Raw genomic sequence first — 14,075 nt, 5'->3', positions numbered from 1 at the left:
ACTTACTGTTTTTGTATCCTTTGACAGTTTGGAAATGCATCTTCGTAAGATTTGCCTCGATGATCACTCAAGGATTCCTCAACTTGTCCTTGAATAAGGTTGAGAGTTGCTTTAAGAGGAAGTACATATCTTTGGAAAAGTTGCCATTAAAACACAACACAACTTTGCAGTTTCTACCTCTTACAAAAAAACGAAAGTTTGAGTTTTTCAAAGGATATGAAAGACGATTTTCTGTTGCGCCAACTGTCGTGACTTGTAGTGGAAGATTGCACGATTATCAGAGACCTTTGTCAGAAAATCGCAAGTGGACTTTTGGAGAAGAACATTCGGAGGTCCAAGACCCGTCTACAACAAAGGGCACTAGAAGTAAGTTTGAAATCTTTGCAGTGGGATTGGCTGCGGTATTGCTTCTGAGTTATTTATGTTTGATTCGGGGAAATGGAAACTTTTCTATTATGGATGCAACTGAACCCAAGTTTGCTGTAACGGCGAGGGAAATGTTGCAACGTGGTGACTGGTTGACACCTCAGTGGAATAATCGTTTGAGATTTGATAAACCTCCTTTAACATATTGGCTTATGGCAATTTCCTACCGACTATTTGGTTTAAGTGAGTTTTCTACCCGCCTTCCTACATGCTTGGCTGGTACTTTGATGGCCATGGCTATTTACCTTGCAGGTTGGAAGTTTTCTTTGCTTCCTTCGACACGTTGTCGTTTTATTACTGGTTTGGTTTCTTCCATAATTTTCTTGTGCAATTTATTTACAATTGGCTGGTCAAGAGCAGGTGTATCAGATATGCTTCTATGTTTTCATACGGGAGCAGCTTTGTTATGTTTCTTTACAGGATATTCTTTGATACCTAATATTGGAGATGAAACCTATTTAGAGAATCCACTCTTTCCTTGGAACAAGTTCAATACAATATTGGCCAAAATAGATCCTCAAAATACAAAAAGAATATGGATACGAACATCCAAATTGTTCTATTGGATGTTTTTTGTGTTTTGTGCTTTGGCAGTCTTGACAAAGGGACCTTTGGGTTTATTCTTACCTATTAGCATCATTTCGTTGTTCTTATGGACCACAGAAAACTTGAAACAAGTTGTCTTGTCGGAGATTCCTTGGATTCCTGGAATAATATCGGGTTCCTTTATATGCTTGCCATGGTACATTCTTATTATACAAAAACATGGTTGGAAGTTTATACAGTCCTTTTTTGGTTACCATAACATGAATCGGTTGACTTCAGCAGTGAACGGCCATACTGGACCATTTTATTATTATTTGCCTATTTCGTTGATAGGATTCTCGCCTTGGATATTTTTAATACCAGCAGCTATTGCCTTTTATCATCCTTTAGAAAAAGCATTATGGAAAAGACGGTCTCGTTATAGACAGTTTCCATTATTTTTGTGCATTTGGGTTCTCTTTGTTTATACTTTCTTTTCTTTGATACGTACTAAGCTACTGAGTTATGTCATTCCAGCAGTCCCTGCAGCATCTCTTCTTCTCGGTGTTTTCTTTGGTAGACTTCATTGCTTAAACGAGGAAACAGACTTTGCTATACCTCCTAAAACAACGTATTCTCATGAAAAGTCGATGAGTTGTGTATCTGACAATTTAGACAAGGCTCAAGAAATGACGGAGAATTCAAAACCAAGTTCAGAATGGTCACGGAATATTTTCGAAGAGCGTTCAAAATATATCTTTCAAGAAAACAAATTCTACATGAAATTGTTTGCTACTTTAACGACACTATGGATGTTCATTTGTTCTGCTTTCGCGTTCTCGGTTGTGCAATTTGTAGAAAGAGCAACAGGAGATCCAGTGGTTTTGTCTCTTTGCATACAAAAGCTTCGATCTCAAATGTTCTCGTGGCGTGGAGGAATTCCTTGGTTACTAGCTGGTTTGTTTTCTTTTATTCAACTCACTTCGAAAAAGGAAGGAACTCGATATATTCGTCGAATGCGATGGTTATTTGTACCATTATCAATGGGTTTTCTCAGTTTTCTTTTACTTTTCGTCCAACCCGCTATCAAAATATGGGATTCTGCTTGGCAACAACCACTCAAGGAACTATCCCAAATTGCTGGCACTGTGTCGACCAACCAAAAAGAACTTTATATGCTGGCATATGGGCAGTGTGACGGTGACATGGAAGGACAACCTTCCGTAGTCTGGTATAGCCAACGCAACTGGAAGTCGCACGAGGATCCAAAACAATTCCTAGCCAATTTGGCACAGGAGAATGACCCAAATATTATTGCTCTTGTAGAACATCGCCTGTGGAAGAAAATACCCTTAGAAGGAACACTATCAAACGACATTGAAACTATTGCTGAACGTGGGGGTTTCAGTCTAGTCCGTCTTTCACCGGAAGTTGCAAAGACCATTCTTAGTCTATGGGGAAGTCAGTAAAGGTTTTGTAAACTGCCCAAAGCTTTCAAAGTTTCTTGTTCCAAACTGAGTCTATCCTTGGAGGGTTTCCTGTGCTTCCAAAGTGCCAACCACTTGTCTTTGGAGTTTTTCTTTCTGGGGAGTTGTTTCTTCTTCACTGGGGTTGTTTTTTTGGTAGGTTTTAGGTTCTTCATATGCTGCTGCAACTGTTTTTCGAATAATCCGTTAAGTTGTTTTGTTGAAGTCTTCTTCACCATGAAATTCGTGAGTTTCCTAATGAATCAATCGATTGTCAACGCAATGCGTAAACAAATGTCGAAGATCCCTTTTCAAAAGAGAGCAAGATAGCTTAAAGGATGGATTCGTACATTGTTTAGAAGTGTTTGGTTGAGACAGAGAGAGATAAAACCAAATTGCATCTCAAGACGAAAAGTTCACAATACGGAAGACACAAACATATTTAACAGACTTATCAAGCAACACTCAATACTTCTACACAAACCCACTCAAACTATCACGAAACTAACTCATCATATAAGGAGGTGGCATATTTGACCAACAAGGTGGTTGGTATGGAGGTCGATAATATGGACAAGGATACTGTGGAACTTGCTGTTCGACTGTGACATTCAAGCGAATGTTCAGCAGTTCCTTCAGAATATCCTCAACGTCCACTGTCACATTCATTTCATGACACATAGTCTGGATTTCATTCAACACATTCTCCTCAAACTGGGAAAGTTCGCTTTCAACTGAAGAAAAGTTAGAATCCAGATAAGCATTCACAGTATTGAGTTCCTGTTCAATGTTGACTGTATTCTGCCATATTTGAACGATTTTCATATACTCCTCTGTGAACTCTTTTTGCATGGTGGTAATAACTGTTTGCAAGTTTGTCTCAATCTCCGAAAAGTTGTTACTTATATACACGTTCTCGTCTACAATATCAGCTTTGATCTTCAGAGTGTTATTCCATATTTCAACAAGCTTGGCATATTCCTCCATAAACTCGTTCTGCATATTATTGATAATGGTCTTCAGTGTCGTCTCGATTTCGGAGAAATTTGTACTCATATACATATTCATAACGCTCAGGTCATTTTCTATGGTCACAGTATTGTCCAATATTTCTGTAAGTTTCAGAAGCTCCTCGTTAGAATCTTCTCTTACATCCAAAATAATGGTCTCCAAATTGGCTTCAACCAAGGAGAAGTTGCTACTCATATACATATCCATGTTGCTGAGGACGTCTTCAATGTTTTCAGTGTTCTCCCATATTTCAAGCAGCTTTGCTTTCTCGTAGCTAAATTCTTGTTGCACAGTTGAAATAATGGTCTTCAAGTCTGTCTCTACTTCGGAAAAGTTGGTATCCATATAGCTTAGAATGACTTCGACATCGTTCTCGGTGTTCTTTGTGATGCTCACCACATTCGAAAGTTCATTATCGATCGAAACGAGTTTCGTTCTCAAAACTGATATATCGTTTTCAATGGTAGCAGAATCACTTTCCAAGCTCGAAAAATTGCTATAAACTAAACTAAAGTTGCTCTTGATATCCTCCGACAATTCGTGAATCTTCGATATCATCTCTTCCAAGTCAATCTTCCTAATTTCTTTACTAATAGTGGAAAGATTACTTAAAATCTCATTTTCAGTGGAATCAAGACTATTAAAGTCCTTTTTGAGATCAGCAGAAAGAGTTTTTAGTGCTTTGGTGATATTATCCAGGATAACTCTCTCAATCGCCGTTTCTGCGCTGACAATATCTCCAGAAAGATCTTCCACGACTGTGACACCTGTATAGCTACATAGGGAAGAAGCATAGCCAGATTCAATTTTGAAAAGGGAAGCGCATGTAGTATTGGTGCATTCCCCACAGTCTAAGCCCGTATAAATACCCACTACCTCATATTCTAGAAATGTGTTATCATTTGAAAGACAGAAACAAAGTCTGTCGTTAGCAGAGACATGATAACAAGCATAGATACTGAAGATAAACAAGGCAAGTAAAAGGGAACGCTGTTTCATTCCACCCAAAGAATCACAAACTAACAATGAAAGGACTGTAGCTTCAGCTATAAATATCCCTGGGGGTTCGCAACCTTGTGCATTAGCTAATCGTATCACATCCACGAAATACGTTTGCAGAATCTCTCCTCCTTTTCTCGTCGAATGGACTTCATCCGTCCATCATTTATTCCACATTTGCAATTTACAATTGGCTTTGGAAGGAATGCAGTAGAGTTTGGAGCCAAAATGATAGGTGCAATCAATCAAAATTCACCTAGAACCAACTTAAATTTGTGCTACTCTTTTAGGAATGTTAGAATAGCTTCTAAGAGGGGAGTCTGCCTGCTAAACTCTCGAACGTTTGTTTTGAGTTTCCATTTTTTCAACTTGTCATTTCTATATGTATAAAAAGATTGATATGGTATATTTCCATACATATTCCAAAAAAGAGTTAAATGCAAATACATTTTTATTTCGTGGTATTTTTCCGTTCATCAACTCTTTCAGGAGAAATATCATGAACAAGAATATCGCAGACGCAGAGTATCTTGACTTGGAAGGTAGGCTAATTTTATCATATACACAGTAGCTCAGTCAAACTGTCTATAAGCTGCTATATTTGAGGTAATAGAGATAGTTTTGTCTTGATTCGGTGGTTGTCGTGAACGTAAGATAGACTAATATTTCTACTGAAACAAGTTTCAGTCATCAGATGTAATGTGATTTGTTGAAATAGGTTGTTAGACATTGAGTCTGTTTCATATATCGGGGTCCATTTACATTTTGTTTTGACATTGGTTGACTATAATCTGGTCTGAATTTATTGAAGAGTACTTGCAGAGTACAGGCCTTTGTATGAAAACTAATTGCTTGTATTCCATTAAGAAAACCACATATGAAAGCATGTTGAATGCAATAGAATGAATGCGACATACCATCTCGAACATATCACGGTGCTTGAAATGAATCGCAAAGGGACGTGCTGAACCTCTTGAAATCGGTTATCAGCATTTTGGGTGAGTGAGAAAAATTGCTTTGGTCACGTATTTGCGACGTGCGTGATGCCTCAGCTTTGTGTGAAACGCTGAAAAAGTTGCAACCAGAAGACAATAATCATAGTGAGACGGTAATATATGGGTGGTGGTAGGTATTTTCAAGAAGTGGTTGCTAGTCTTTCTTCCACGAAAGACACTGAAGGAGATAGGAACTCTGAGGGAACGAGAACTGCGGGCAGTGTTAGGAACCACGTTCAAACCTTAATGGAGGAACAAACACCAAACGAAGAAGACGCAAACGTCGTTACTTTGTTACCAGCAGTTGCTATGGAAACATTGAGTGACCCGAAACTTCAAACAGTTTCCAAAATGTCTGAAGAACGTTCTACTGGAGACCCCCATAGTACGGTTCAGCCTGCCGCAGAGGAAAGAAGCAAGTTGCTTCCTAAGAAGAGAAGTAGAAGACCACCGGTGCCACTTGGACAGGTTAAGTACCCAACAAGGGAAGTTTTGAAGTACGAAGTAGTTGTTGTGGGAATTAGAGGCACTATTTGCAAGCAGGATGTGGACCAACATTCGAATAACGAGGTCTTGTTTGAGGATGTAAGACTAGCTTGGAGTGCATGGAAAGCAGTTGGTGTGCAAGTTGCCCTTGTCACTAACAGTATATCTTTTGTGCAAGCAAAGAATATCTTGGGAGAGGAGTTATTCTCTTACATAGTACAATATTTCGACGAAGAGACGATTGGTCCTTTGGATCTCCCTGATACATATATTGCAATGGCGAAAAAGTTACAAACGTCGCCTAACAAGATTTTATTCGCTGGTAGCGTTTATGAACATGTGGCTGCTGCATCGGAAGCTGGTTTGCAAGTTGCTATAGTTGTTCGGTACGACAATCCACCTCTTCCACGAGATGTTCGTTACAAGATGTGTACAAAGCTGACACACTTAATACCAGCTTCTTTGCTCATAGACAAGACTGGTTATGTGTCTTCAGAGGGAAGTACAACTTCTTGCTAATAAAGGTAACCTTCTTTATCAAATCTTATGAAATTTCCGTCATAATCATGTAGTTGTTTTTGACCTTTCAATCAAGTCGTTGCCTATTATAACTTCTGTGCCTGATAGACCAACAGATAGAAAGAGAGTTATACTTGGGTTTCCTCTTTTGAAAGTTTGTGAGGAACCTACAACTTCACCTAAGTCATGTACCTGCACAGAAGAAGAGAATCCTTTTATGAAATGACTCGGTGAGTAAGCTTCTAACTGTTCTATTGAGTCGGTTGCAATATATTCACATTTCGTGACCAAGTCCTCTGGAAGCTCATGCTTATCCATGAATTTTGGACCCACGCTATTGATATGAACTTCTGGTGATAACCACTTGGTGTCAAACACAGGTAACGAACTATTCGTTGCGATAATCAAAATTTTTACATTCTGTACACAATCCTTTGCACAGTCAACAGCCACTATATCGCAAAGTCTTCGAAACTTCTGAACAAAAGCACTACGATGACCAGGATTCGGACTAAAGACTTTGACTTTGGAAATATCTCTTACTGCTATACAAGCTCTCAACTGTGTTTCTGCCTGCACACTTGAACCTAAAACTCCGACTTCACAAGGTACTTCTTTCGACATATGTTTGATGGCGACACCACCAATGGCACCTGTTCGCATAGCGCCCAATCTACTCCCCAATATAATTCCTTTTATTACACCAGTTTTGCCGTCGTATACCGTTGTTGCTTGAGTTTCTCCACAAGTAGGCGTTGGAAAAGTACTATAGACACGAAAGCCCATTACATCGACAGACCTATGGATAACGGCTCCACTGGTAAAGACAAGGTCGCCATTATTTGTTTCTAAACGAAAACGTGGAGGACAGACCAGACTTCCACAAGCTTTTGCACTGATTGCATTTTCAATAAGTTCTACTGCAGTACACATATCAAGAAGATTGTCAACTTCTTCATCGTCTAAAACAACCACGTCCCTACTGCAATGAACGATCATCCGTAATTCCCGCCAAACGTAGAAACTGAGTTGGTTCAAACAAGGAACAACTTCAGAAGCTACTCCGTTTTGCAAGTGTTTCGAAGCTGGAAAAGTAGTATCTCGTGCAGAAGATCTGAAGTTCATCCAAGGCTCTGCTTTTGCACTTATCGTCGGAACTACTAAAAGTCAGAGGTTCTGTGCAGAGGACTGTAGTAACAAGGTGGGAATGGAACGTAGAGAAGAGTCAGGGTGGAACGTTTATGTTAGACCACTGAAGGAGCGAAATGGCAAAAAACGTAAATGTATTCCTTCAAATGAGCACAGTGCTTCTGTTGTACCTAACGGGAAGCGTAGAAAGTGGAAAGCAGTTAAAGCAACAGTGGTAGATATGAAGTTTTTTGAATTGGACTGTTTTCCTTTTTCTGTCGGAGTTTTAACGTTAAGTTCGTCTAGTAGGAGTATAGAAAACTTATCGGCTCGCTTCGTGTCGCTGTGTGCAAATAGAGGACTGTGTCGAGTTTGTGGAAGCCAAGTGAACCAAAGCTTTTTATTATGTTTTTCTTGTTTCGACGTGTATCACTATTATTGTGCTCCCCACGTTGCTAAGGAAAATAACAGTGTTGCTATCAATCAAGAATATGATCACCCTTTGAACTTAAAATGGCTCTGTTCGTATTGCAAGCCTTGTGAACTGTGCTCTGAGCCTCTTTCGAAAGACTTTATCGAAACTTGCGCAAGTTGCGGCCTTTGTGTCCATCAAAGCTGTCGAGTAAAGGTAGTGAAAACCTCGAAGAGAGGCCTACAGTGTCTGCGTTGTGAAAAAATGTTTCTGGATCCTGTCGACTGTTCTTCATCTGTCGAGGACTTTGACGAGACTTCTTTGAAACATGCCTTTTGCGTTGTTTGTGCGAATGCTGTGACGGAAACTGCTGGTTTGTATTGCTCTTTATGCAATAGATACGTACATAAAAAGTGCGACCATTGTACATTTGAACTTTCAACATTGGCCGGTTTTTATCCTTACAATTGTCCTTCATGTCGACAGAAAAATACCGTTAACTTAGAGTTGGGAACTCTAAAGTTTTCATACCTTATGGAAGAGCCTCGACAGAATTCATTACAAGTTTCCGATAGGGGAAGGGAAGTGAACATTGTTTATAGAAATGCTGTTTGTCCATTCTTTACATATGTCATGGGTAGAAGAATATGTATTAGTCTTCACAAGTCCGTACTTTCCAAAATCCTCTTATTGGAAAACAGTACGGCTGAACAACTCTCATCTGAACGGTTACCAGTGATTATCAAACTTCGACTTGATGTCTTGAAACATATAGAACATCTAAAAAGTCGTATCTTAAAGGATGCCGAAGTTTTTGAAATGAACTGTTTGGACGAGAAGGCATCGAAGGGGTTGGTCTTGTCTGACGCCAAAGAATCTCCAGAACTATTTGGTCTAAAGAATTTATCATGTGAAGTTCCTACCTCAGTCATCCAAGAAATTGTGGAAAGAGATCAAGTGAATGGATTGCGTGGTACAACCTCCAATGTGTTTCAAACTATTCACTTGTCTTCTATGGAAGACTACCGATTTTGTGCTTTTTGCAAGTTGCAACAAACGTCATTGGGACGACTCTTACCCATTTTTGATGACTCGGCTCCCGAAAGGATTCGATGGGTTCATTCTCAATGCGCCTTATTTGCAGCTGAGACCTTTGAAGACAACACTGGAAATATTCATCGTGTTACAAATGCCTTGTCTCGCAGTCAACGGGCTCGCTGTTTCTCATGTAAACAACCTGGAGCAACAGTTGGTTGCTGTATGTCAAGATGTCAACGAAACTATCATCTTCCTTGTTCTATTCGTACTTCTGGAAAGTTCGTGAATGAGAAATTTTATTGTTCCGAGCATGCAAAGAAACTGAAAGCTTCAAGTGAAGCTATCAAGTCTTGTCCTGTTTCCGTTGAAGGCGACCCTCAAAGATGTTTATATATCCTACAAGAAAAACGTTCTTATCAATCGTTTGCTACATCAAAGGCGCAGTATGCTTATTTAAGAGTCGGCTCTTTCATGTTGATTTTCCCGGGATGTCTTTCAGCCGAGTATGCTTTCTTTTTTCACGACCAAGATATTCTATTTCCTCTTGGCTATATTTCCTGTAGATATTTCTGGAGTGTTGACCAACCTGAACGTGTAGAATTATATACTTTTCATATTTCCATGAACGAGAAGAGAAAGCCCTTGTTTGAAATATACTCGGCTACGCGAACAACTTCAAACTTCACTTGGCCAATACAAGGCTTGACTCCAGACGAAGCATGGAAACATTTGTTGTCTCGAAATCCAGCAATTGAATCTAAGTTGGATGGCAAGGCAGCATTTGGCTTATCTATTCCTGCTGTTCGATTCATACTAGAACATCTACCCGAGATAGATAAATGTAGAAATTATGTGCCACATTATGTAAAGCTTAGTTCAATAGATAATGATACGGAAATGGATTGGAATGATAGACTATCTACGTGCGCTAGATTAGAACCTTATCGAGGTTTTCGTATGAAAACCAAACCTGAAGTTGAAATCAAATCCGTCATTACTCAAAATGGACTTTGTTTGCCTTCTATGAACAAGAATGTTTTCAATGATGTCAGATTTTCAGACCAACAAATTCAAAACTATTCAACGAGTTATCGTCGAATGCGTCGAAGATGGCGTCAACGTTGCAAGGTAAAACAAAGCGGCATTCAAGGTTTGGGTTTATATACCTTGGAGAACTTGCCTGATGAAGAATTCGTGATTGAATATGCTGGTGAGCTTATCCGACCAGTCATTGCAGATATTCGAGAGAAATTCTATGATAGACGCAAGATTGGTTGCTACATGTTTCGACTGAATGATGATTTTATTGTAGATGCTACTATGAAAGGGAACTATGCCCGATTTATTAATCACTCCTGTGAACCCAATTGTCGTTCGAAAATAATTACTGTAGACGGTGACAAACAAGTTATTGGGATTTTTGCAAAGCGAAATATTGCTGCGGGGGAAGAACTTACGTACGATTATCAGTTTGAAGAATTTGGTGAAACTATTCCTTGCAACTGTGGCGCCCCTAATTGTCGCGGAAAAATGAATTAGAACTTTGTAAGCTTCCTACAGACATAGGGCTCATTTGAAATACTGTAAAACACACAATATTTTAATTTGGCTATATTTGAGCATCACAGCGGAATAATTCGTCTTTCCAAAAACAACAATTTCACTGAATAGCTTATATATTTATAAATATAGAAAGAATAGAAAAGTGAAGAATCTGTCATTTAGAAAAAGTAAATAAATTGTAGGAGGAATTGGCGCCAATCGACGATTCTAGACTCAGCCTTTGTATTGTGAAGTATTGTGTGAACTTGTAACTTTATTTTCTTGAAGATACCATGTCGCAATTTATGGTAACCATTTCTTACCCTTTCTAAAGTATTTAATATTCACCCTCGTTTACAGGCACCACAGATCCTTCTTTTAAAGGAAGGAACTGATACATCAGAAGGAAAGAGTCATCTCATTTCCAATATCAACGCATGTCAGGCTGTAGTTGATATTGTTAGAACTACGTTAGGTCCTAGAGGAATGGACAAACTTATTCAAGATGACAAGGGAAAAGTTACCGTTTCCAACGATGGAGCAACGATACTGAAACTTTTGGACGTTGTGCACCCCGCCGCCAAAATGCTAGCAGACATTGCCAAATCTCAAGATGCAGAAGTTGGAGACGGAACAACTTCAGTTGTCGTTTTTGCTGGAGAACTCCTGAAAAATAGCAAAGAGGTTCGTGCGACTTTAACTTTGTGTTGGAACAGTTTTTCTGATAACAAGTTAGTTTATCGAAGAAGGTGTCCATCCACAGATCATATCGAAAGCTTATCGAAAAGCATGCGAACTATCCTTGCAACACTTGAATCACCTGGCTATAGATATAGCTGGAAAGAGTCCAGAAGAGAAACAAACATTATTAGAAAGATGTGCACAAACATGTTTAAATTCTAAACTGATTGCAGGAAAGAAGGAAATGTTCGCCAAGATGGTTGTGGAAGCAGTCTCATCTTTGGATCCCGATATGGACATAGCGATGGTTGGCATTAAGAAAGTTCAAGGAGGGTCACTTTCTGACTCTCAGTTGGTGAAAGGAGTAGCTTTCAAGAAGACATTTTCATATGCAGGATTTGAACAACAACCAAAGAAATTTACCAATCCAAAGATAGTTGCATTGAACGTGGAGTTAGAACTGAAGTCCGAAAAGGAGAATGCAGAAGTTCGCATTGAGTCGACTCAGGATTATCAAGGAATTGTCGACGCAGAATGGAGTATAATTTATGATAAATTGGAAAAAATAGTTGCTACTGGCGCCAAGGTTGTACTAAGTAAGTTAGCCATTGGAGATTTAGCTACGCAGTATTTTGCAGACCGAGACATTTTTTGTGCTGGCAGAGTTCCAGAAGAAGATTTGAAACGCCTTATGAAAGCAACTGGTGCGAGTATGCAATCAACAGTGAATAAACTGACTGAAGATGTAATTGGCACTTGTGAAGTATTTGAGGAAAAGCAAGTTGGCAATGAACGTTACAATTTCTTTACTGGTTGTCCATATGTAAGAACTGATTCACTCGTCTAAAGAAAGATTTATGTATATTTAATATTTTCATAGGCCAAAACTGCAACTTTTATTATCAGAGGTGGCTCAGAACAGTTCATGGATGAAACAGAGCGTTCCTTACATGATGCTATCATGGTTGTCAAACGAACATTGAAACACTCGAAAGCCGTTCCAGGTGGTGGTGCTGTGGAAATGGAACTTTCAAAACTTCTTCGAGAATACGCTAGAACGATACATGGCAAGTCACAGTTGTTGATTTCCACTTTTGCAAAGTCGTTGGAAATTATTCCGCGAACCTTATGTGAGAACGCCGGGTTAGATGCAACCGATATTTTGAACAAACTTCGAGCGAAACATGCCAGCAATCTTTCCAGTGTAGGTATTGATTTGACGACAGGTGAAATCTGTGATACTTGGAAATCTATGGTTTGGGAACCTTCGCTTGTTAAGATGAATGTTTTATCGGCTGCTACTGAAGCGGCTTGTTTGATATTGCAGGTGGATGAAACCATTAAGAATGCACAAAGTAATCAAGGTAGTGATAGCTTTGGTGCAGGTGGATTACCTGGTGGCCGTAGAGGAGGCGGGGCAGGTGGAAGAGGTCGTGGAAGACCTTTTTAGATTCATATAAAATCACATTTGTTGCTTTTCATCTTTTACTAGTAAACTGCCGTTTTTCTGTTGAAATAATAACGTGGAAACTTGATAACGGTTTGTGACTGCACGACTTGTGAAGTTTCCGTTAAATGAATTTTTAATATCAACACCTTTGTAGCAGGTTCAGATGATGGTTGACTTGTCCTTCAGTGGCGATCAGCCGTTAAGAGATCAAAGTTTTTTTGCGAAAACTTGAGTTTCTTGTGCTTTTTGCGATTGCCCAAACACAGCCATTATTTCATATTGGCATGTCAATTTCAAAATGAAACGCACACGACAAGTCGCGGAAAGCTATAGCGACGATAGTTCTTCCGATTCAGATACTTTGGAACTGCGCCAGGTATGTTTATCGAATTGGAAAAGGTTACTTTTCAGGTGGACTGTCATAATTAGGCTCTACCTGTTTCAGAGGGAGATCTTGGTGACTTGAGCCTTCCTCCTTCTACTCCTGAGCAGTATTTACGGAGAGTTCGGTTAGTTTGTAAAGTGTCTTGTTTTTGACATAGTATTCAACTATCAATTTAGGCAAGAGGCTCGGTCTCTGCCTGATGTGGTGTATTGGCAAGAGTGGTGCAAGCAGAACGTTGATTCAACTGTAGTGGCATCTCAAAGTCCAAGGGAAAAAACAAACTGCTTTCCTCAAGAGTTCGAATTTCTCAATAATAAGGATTACTTGGCTCATTTCAAGCAAGTTCGGGACAGTATTGCTATGATAGAGAGCGATTCGAATATGGTCGAATTACCGGAAGCCAGTGATGTGAAAGCTTGGGAATCACTTTGTTGGTCATATGATGGAAACAGACCGGAGCTATATTCTATTGATAGACTACCTTTGAATGAATTGAGTTGTCTGGATCATGTAAGTAGTCACTCTATGATTCTTCGCCATGTAATGTTGGATATAGCTGCGTTGTATTTCCCTAGTTCGTTTGTTTGAAAGTTGGTTTCGTAAAGATTCTTTTAAGAGTTCAGAGTCGTTCAAGGTAGTTGCTTTATCATTTCTAACAGCTTGTTCCAAATATGAATAATGGATAATATAAGGTGGAAGAAGAACTTTCGAGACTCGCTTGGCTATTTGGTATTCTTGCAGCGATAGGACCGTAAGTTTCCATGTAGATGCTTAGTTTCTTTCGTGAAGTATTGCATAGGCCATTAGATGGAGATACTGAAGCATCTATTCGTTCCATTCTAAGGCATCTTATCGTGAGAAAGCGGGGATATGAAAGTATGGAACAAACTGACAGTAACTTGATCAACATAGTGCGTACGTTGATTTCTGTTGTTTGTAACGAGTTTCATCAAGGGTATGGAATAATAGAATAGCTTCAGGAAACCTTTTTATAGGTTGGCAACTTGGAACA

At 39.3% G+C, this 14,075-nt stretch overlaps 7 protein-coding genes across 7 annotated transcripts; 5 read left to right on the top strand and 2 right to left on the bottom strand.

Moving 5' to 3' along the window:
- Gasu_28070 (glycosyl transferase, family 39) lies at window positions 1-2,821 on the top strand. The gene has a single exon (XM_005706268.1). The coding sequence runs from the start codon at window positions 60-62 to the stop codon at window positions 2,418-2,420; it is 2,361 nt and encodes a 786-aa protein (XP_005706325.1). The 5' UTR covers window positions 1-59; the 3' UTR covers window positions 2,421-2,821.
- A 28-nt stretch (window positions 2,822-2,849) lies between these two features.
- Gasu_28060 (uncharacterized protein) lies at window positions 2,850-4,460 on the bottom strand. The gene has a single exon (XM_005706267.1). It carries the CDS (start codon window positions 4,425-4,427, stop codon window positions 2,922-2,924), a length of 1,506 nt encoding a protein of 501 aa, XP_005706324.1. The 5' UTR covers window positions 4,428-4,460; the 3' UTR covers window positions 2,850-2,921.
- A 940-nt stretch (window positions 4,461-5,400) lies between these two features.
- On the top strand, window positions 5,401-6,465 carry Gasu_28050 (haloacid dehalogenase-like hydrolase family protein). The gene has a single exon (XM_005706266.1). It carries the CDS (start codon window positions 5,543-5,545, stop codon window positions 6,425-6,427), a length of 885 nt encoding a protein of 294 aa, XP_005706323.1. The 5' UTR covers window positions 5,401-5,542; the 3' UTR covers window positions 6,428-6,465.
- A 4-nt stretch (window positions 6,466-6,469) lies between these two features.
- On the bottom strand, window positions 6,470-7,560 carry Gasu_28040 (ornithine cyclodeaminase). The gene is made up of 2 exons (XM_005706265.1): window positions 6,542-7,560; window positions 6,470-6,510 (listed from the first exon to the last, which is right to left on the bottom strand). Exons 1-2 carry the CDS (start codon window positions 7,550-7,552, stop codon window positions 6,499-6,501), a joined length of 1,023 nt encoding a protein of 340 aa, XP_005706322.1. The 5' UTR covers window positions 7,553-7,560; the 3' UTR covers window positions 6,470-6,498.
- Window positions 7,561-7,610: 50 nt separating this feature from the next.
- Gasu_28030 (myeloid/lymphoid or mixed-lineage leukemia protein 3) lies at window positions 7,611-10,615 on the top strand. The gene has a single exon (XM_005706264.1). The coding sequence runs from the start codon at window positions 7,635-7,637 to the stop codon at window positions 10,542-10,544; it is 2,910 nt and encodes a 969-aa protein (XP_005706321.1). The 5' UTR covers window positions 7,611-7,634; the 3' UTR covers window positions 10,545-10,615.
- Window positions 10,616-10,730: 115 nt separating this feature from the next.
- Window positions 10,731-12,823, top strand: Gasu_28020 (T-complex protein 1 subunit). The gene is made up of 4 exons (XM_005706263.1): window positions 10,731-10,855; window positions 10,908-11,231; window positions 11,284-12,051; window positions 12,109-12,823. The coding sequence occupies exons 1-4, from the start codon at window positions 10,853-10,855 to the stop codon at window positions 12,676-12,678; spliced, it is 1,665 nt and encodes a 554-aa protein (XP_005706320.1). The 5' UTR covers window positions 10,731-10,852; the 3' UTR covers window positions 12,679-12,823.
- A 27-nt stretch (window positions 12,824-12,850) lies between these two features.
- On the top strand, window positions 12,851-14,065 carry Gasu_28010 (Ca2+-independent phospholipase A2 (ISS)). Its single transcript, XM_005706262.1, has 6 exons — window positions 12,851-13,054; window positions 13,108-13,187; window positions 13,240-13,573; window positions 13,620-13,697; window positions 13,756-13,814; window positions 13,863-14,065. Exons 1-6 carry the CDS (start codon window positions 12,977-12,979, stop codon window positions 14,035-14,037), a joined length of 804 nt encoding a protein of 267 aa, XP_005706319.1. The 5' UTR covers window positions 12,851-12,976; the 3' UTR covers window positions 14,038-14,065.
- Window positions 14,066-14,075: the final 10 nt, after the last annotated feature.

The sequence above is a fragment of the Galdieria sulphuraria genome, assembly GCF_000341285.1.
Source record: "Galdieria sulphuraria unplaced genomic scaffold scaf_21, whole genome shotgun sequence".
Taxonomy (NCBI): domain Eukaryota; phylum Rhodophyta; class Bangiophyceae; order Galdieriales; family Galdieriaceae; genus Galdieria; species Galdieria sulphuraria.
The sequence above is the reverse complement of the archived record's forward strand: the minus strand, read 5'-3'. Positions and strand labels throughout refer to the sequence as shown.

Bases quoted from the DNA above. Each gene is read 5' to 3' on its own strand.
- Gasu_28050 (XM_005706266.1), top strand. From the start codon at position 5,543: ATGGGTGGTGGTAGGTATTTTCAAGAAGTGGTTGCTAGTCTTTCTTCC.
- Gasu_28020 (XM_005706263.1), top strand. The intron at 11,232-11,283 runs GTTCGTGCGACT...ATAACAAGTTAG, and splicing joins TCCTGAAAAATAGCAAAGAG to TTTATCGAAGAAGGTGTCCA. The intron at 12,052-12,108 runs GTAAGAACTGAT...ATATTTTCATAG, and splicing joins TCTTTACTGGTTGTCCATAT to GCCAAAACTGCAACTTTTAT.
- Gasu_28060 (XM_005706267.1), bottom strand. From the start codon at position 4,427: ATGAAACAGCGTTCCCTTTTACTTGCCTTGTTTATCTTCAGTATCTAT.
- Gasu_28040 (XM_005706265.1), bottom strand. From the start codon at position 7,552: ATGAACTTCAGATCTTCTGCACGAGATACTACTTTTCCAGCTTCGAAA.
- Gasu_28070 (XM_005706268.1), top strand. From the start codon at position 60: ATGATCACTCAAGGATTCCTCAACTTGTCCTTGAATAAGGTTGAGAGT.
- Gasu_28030 (XM_005706264.1), top strand. From the start codon at position 7,635: ATGGAACGTAGAGAAGAGTCAGGGTGGAACGTTTATGTTAGACCACTG.
- Gasu_28010 (XM_005706262.1), top strand. From the start codon at position 12,977: ATGAAACGCACACGACAAGTCGCGGAAAGCTATAGCGACGATAGTTCT. The intron at 13,055-13,107 runs GTATGTTTATCG...TGTCATAATTAG, and splicing joins ATACTTTGGAACTGCGCCAG to GCTCTACCTGTTTCAGAGGG. The intron at 13,815-13,862 runs GTAAGTTTCCAT...AGTATTGCATAG, and splicing joins ATTCTTGCAGCGATAGGACC to GCCATTAGATGGAGATACTG.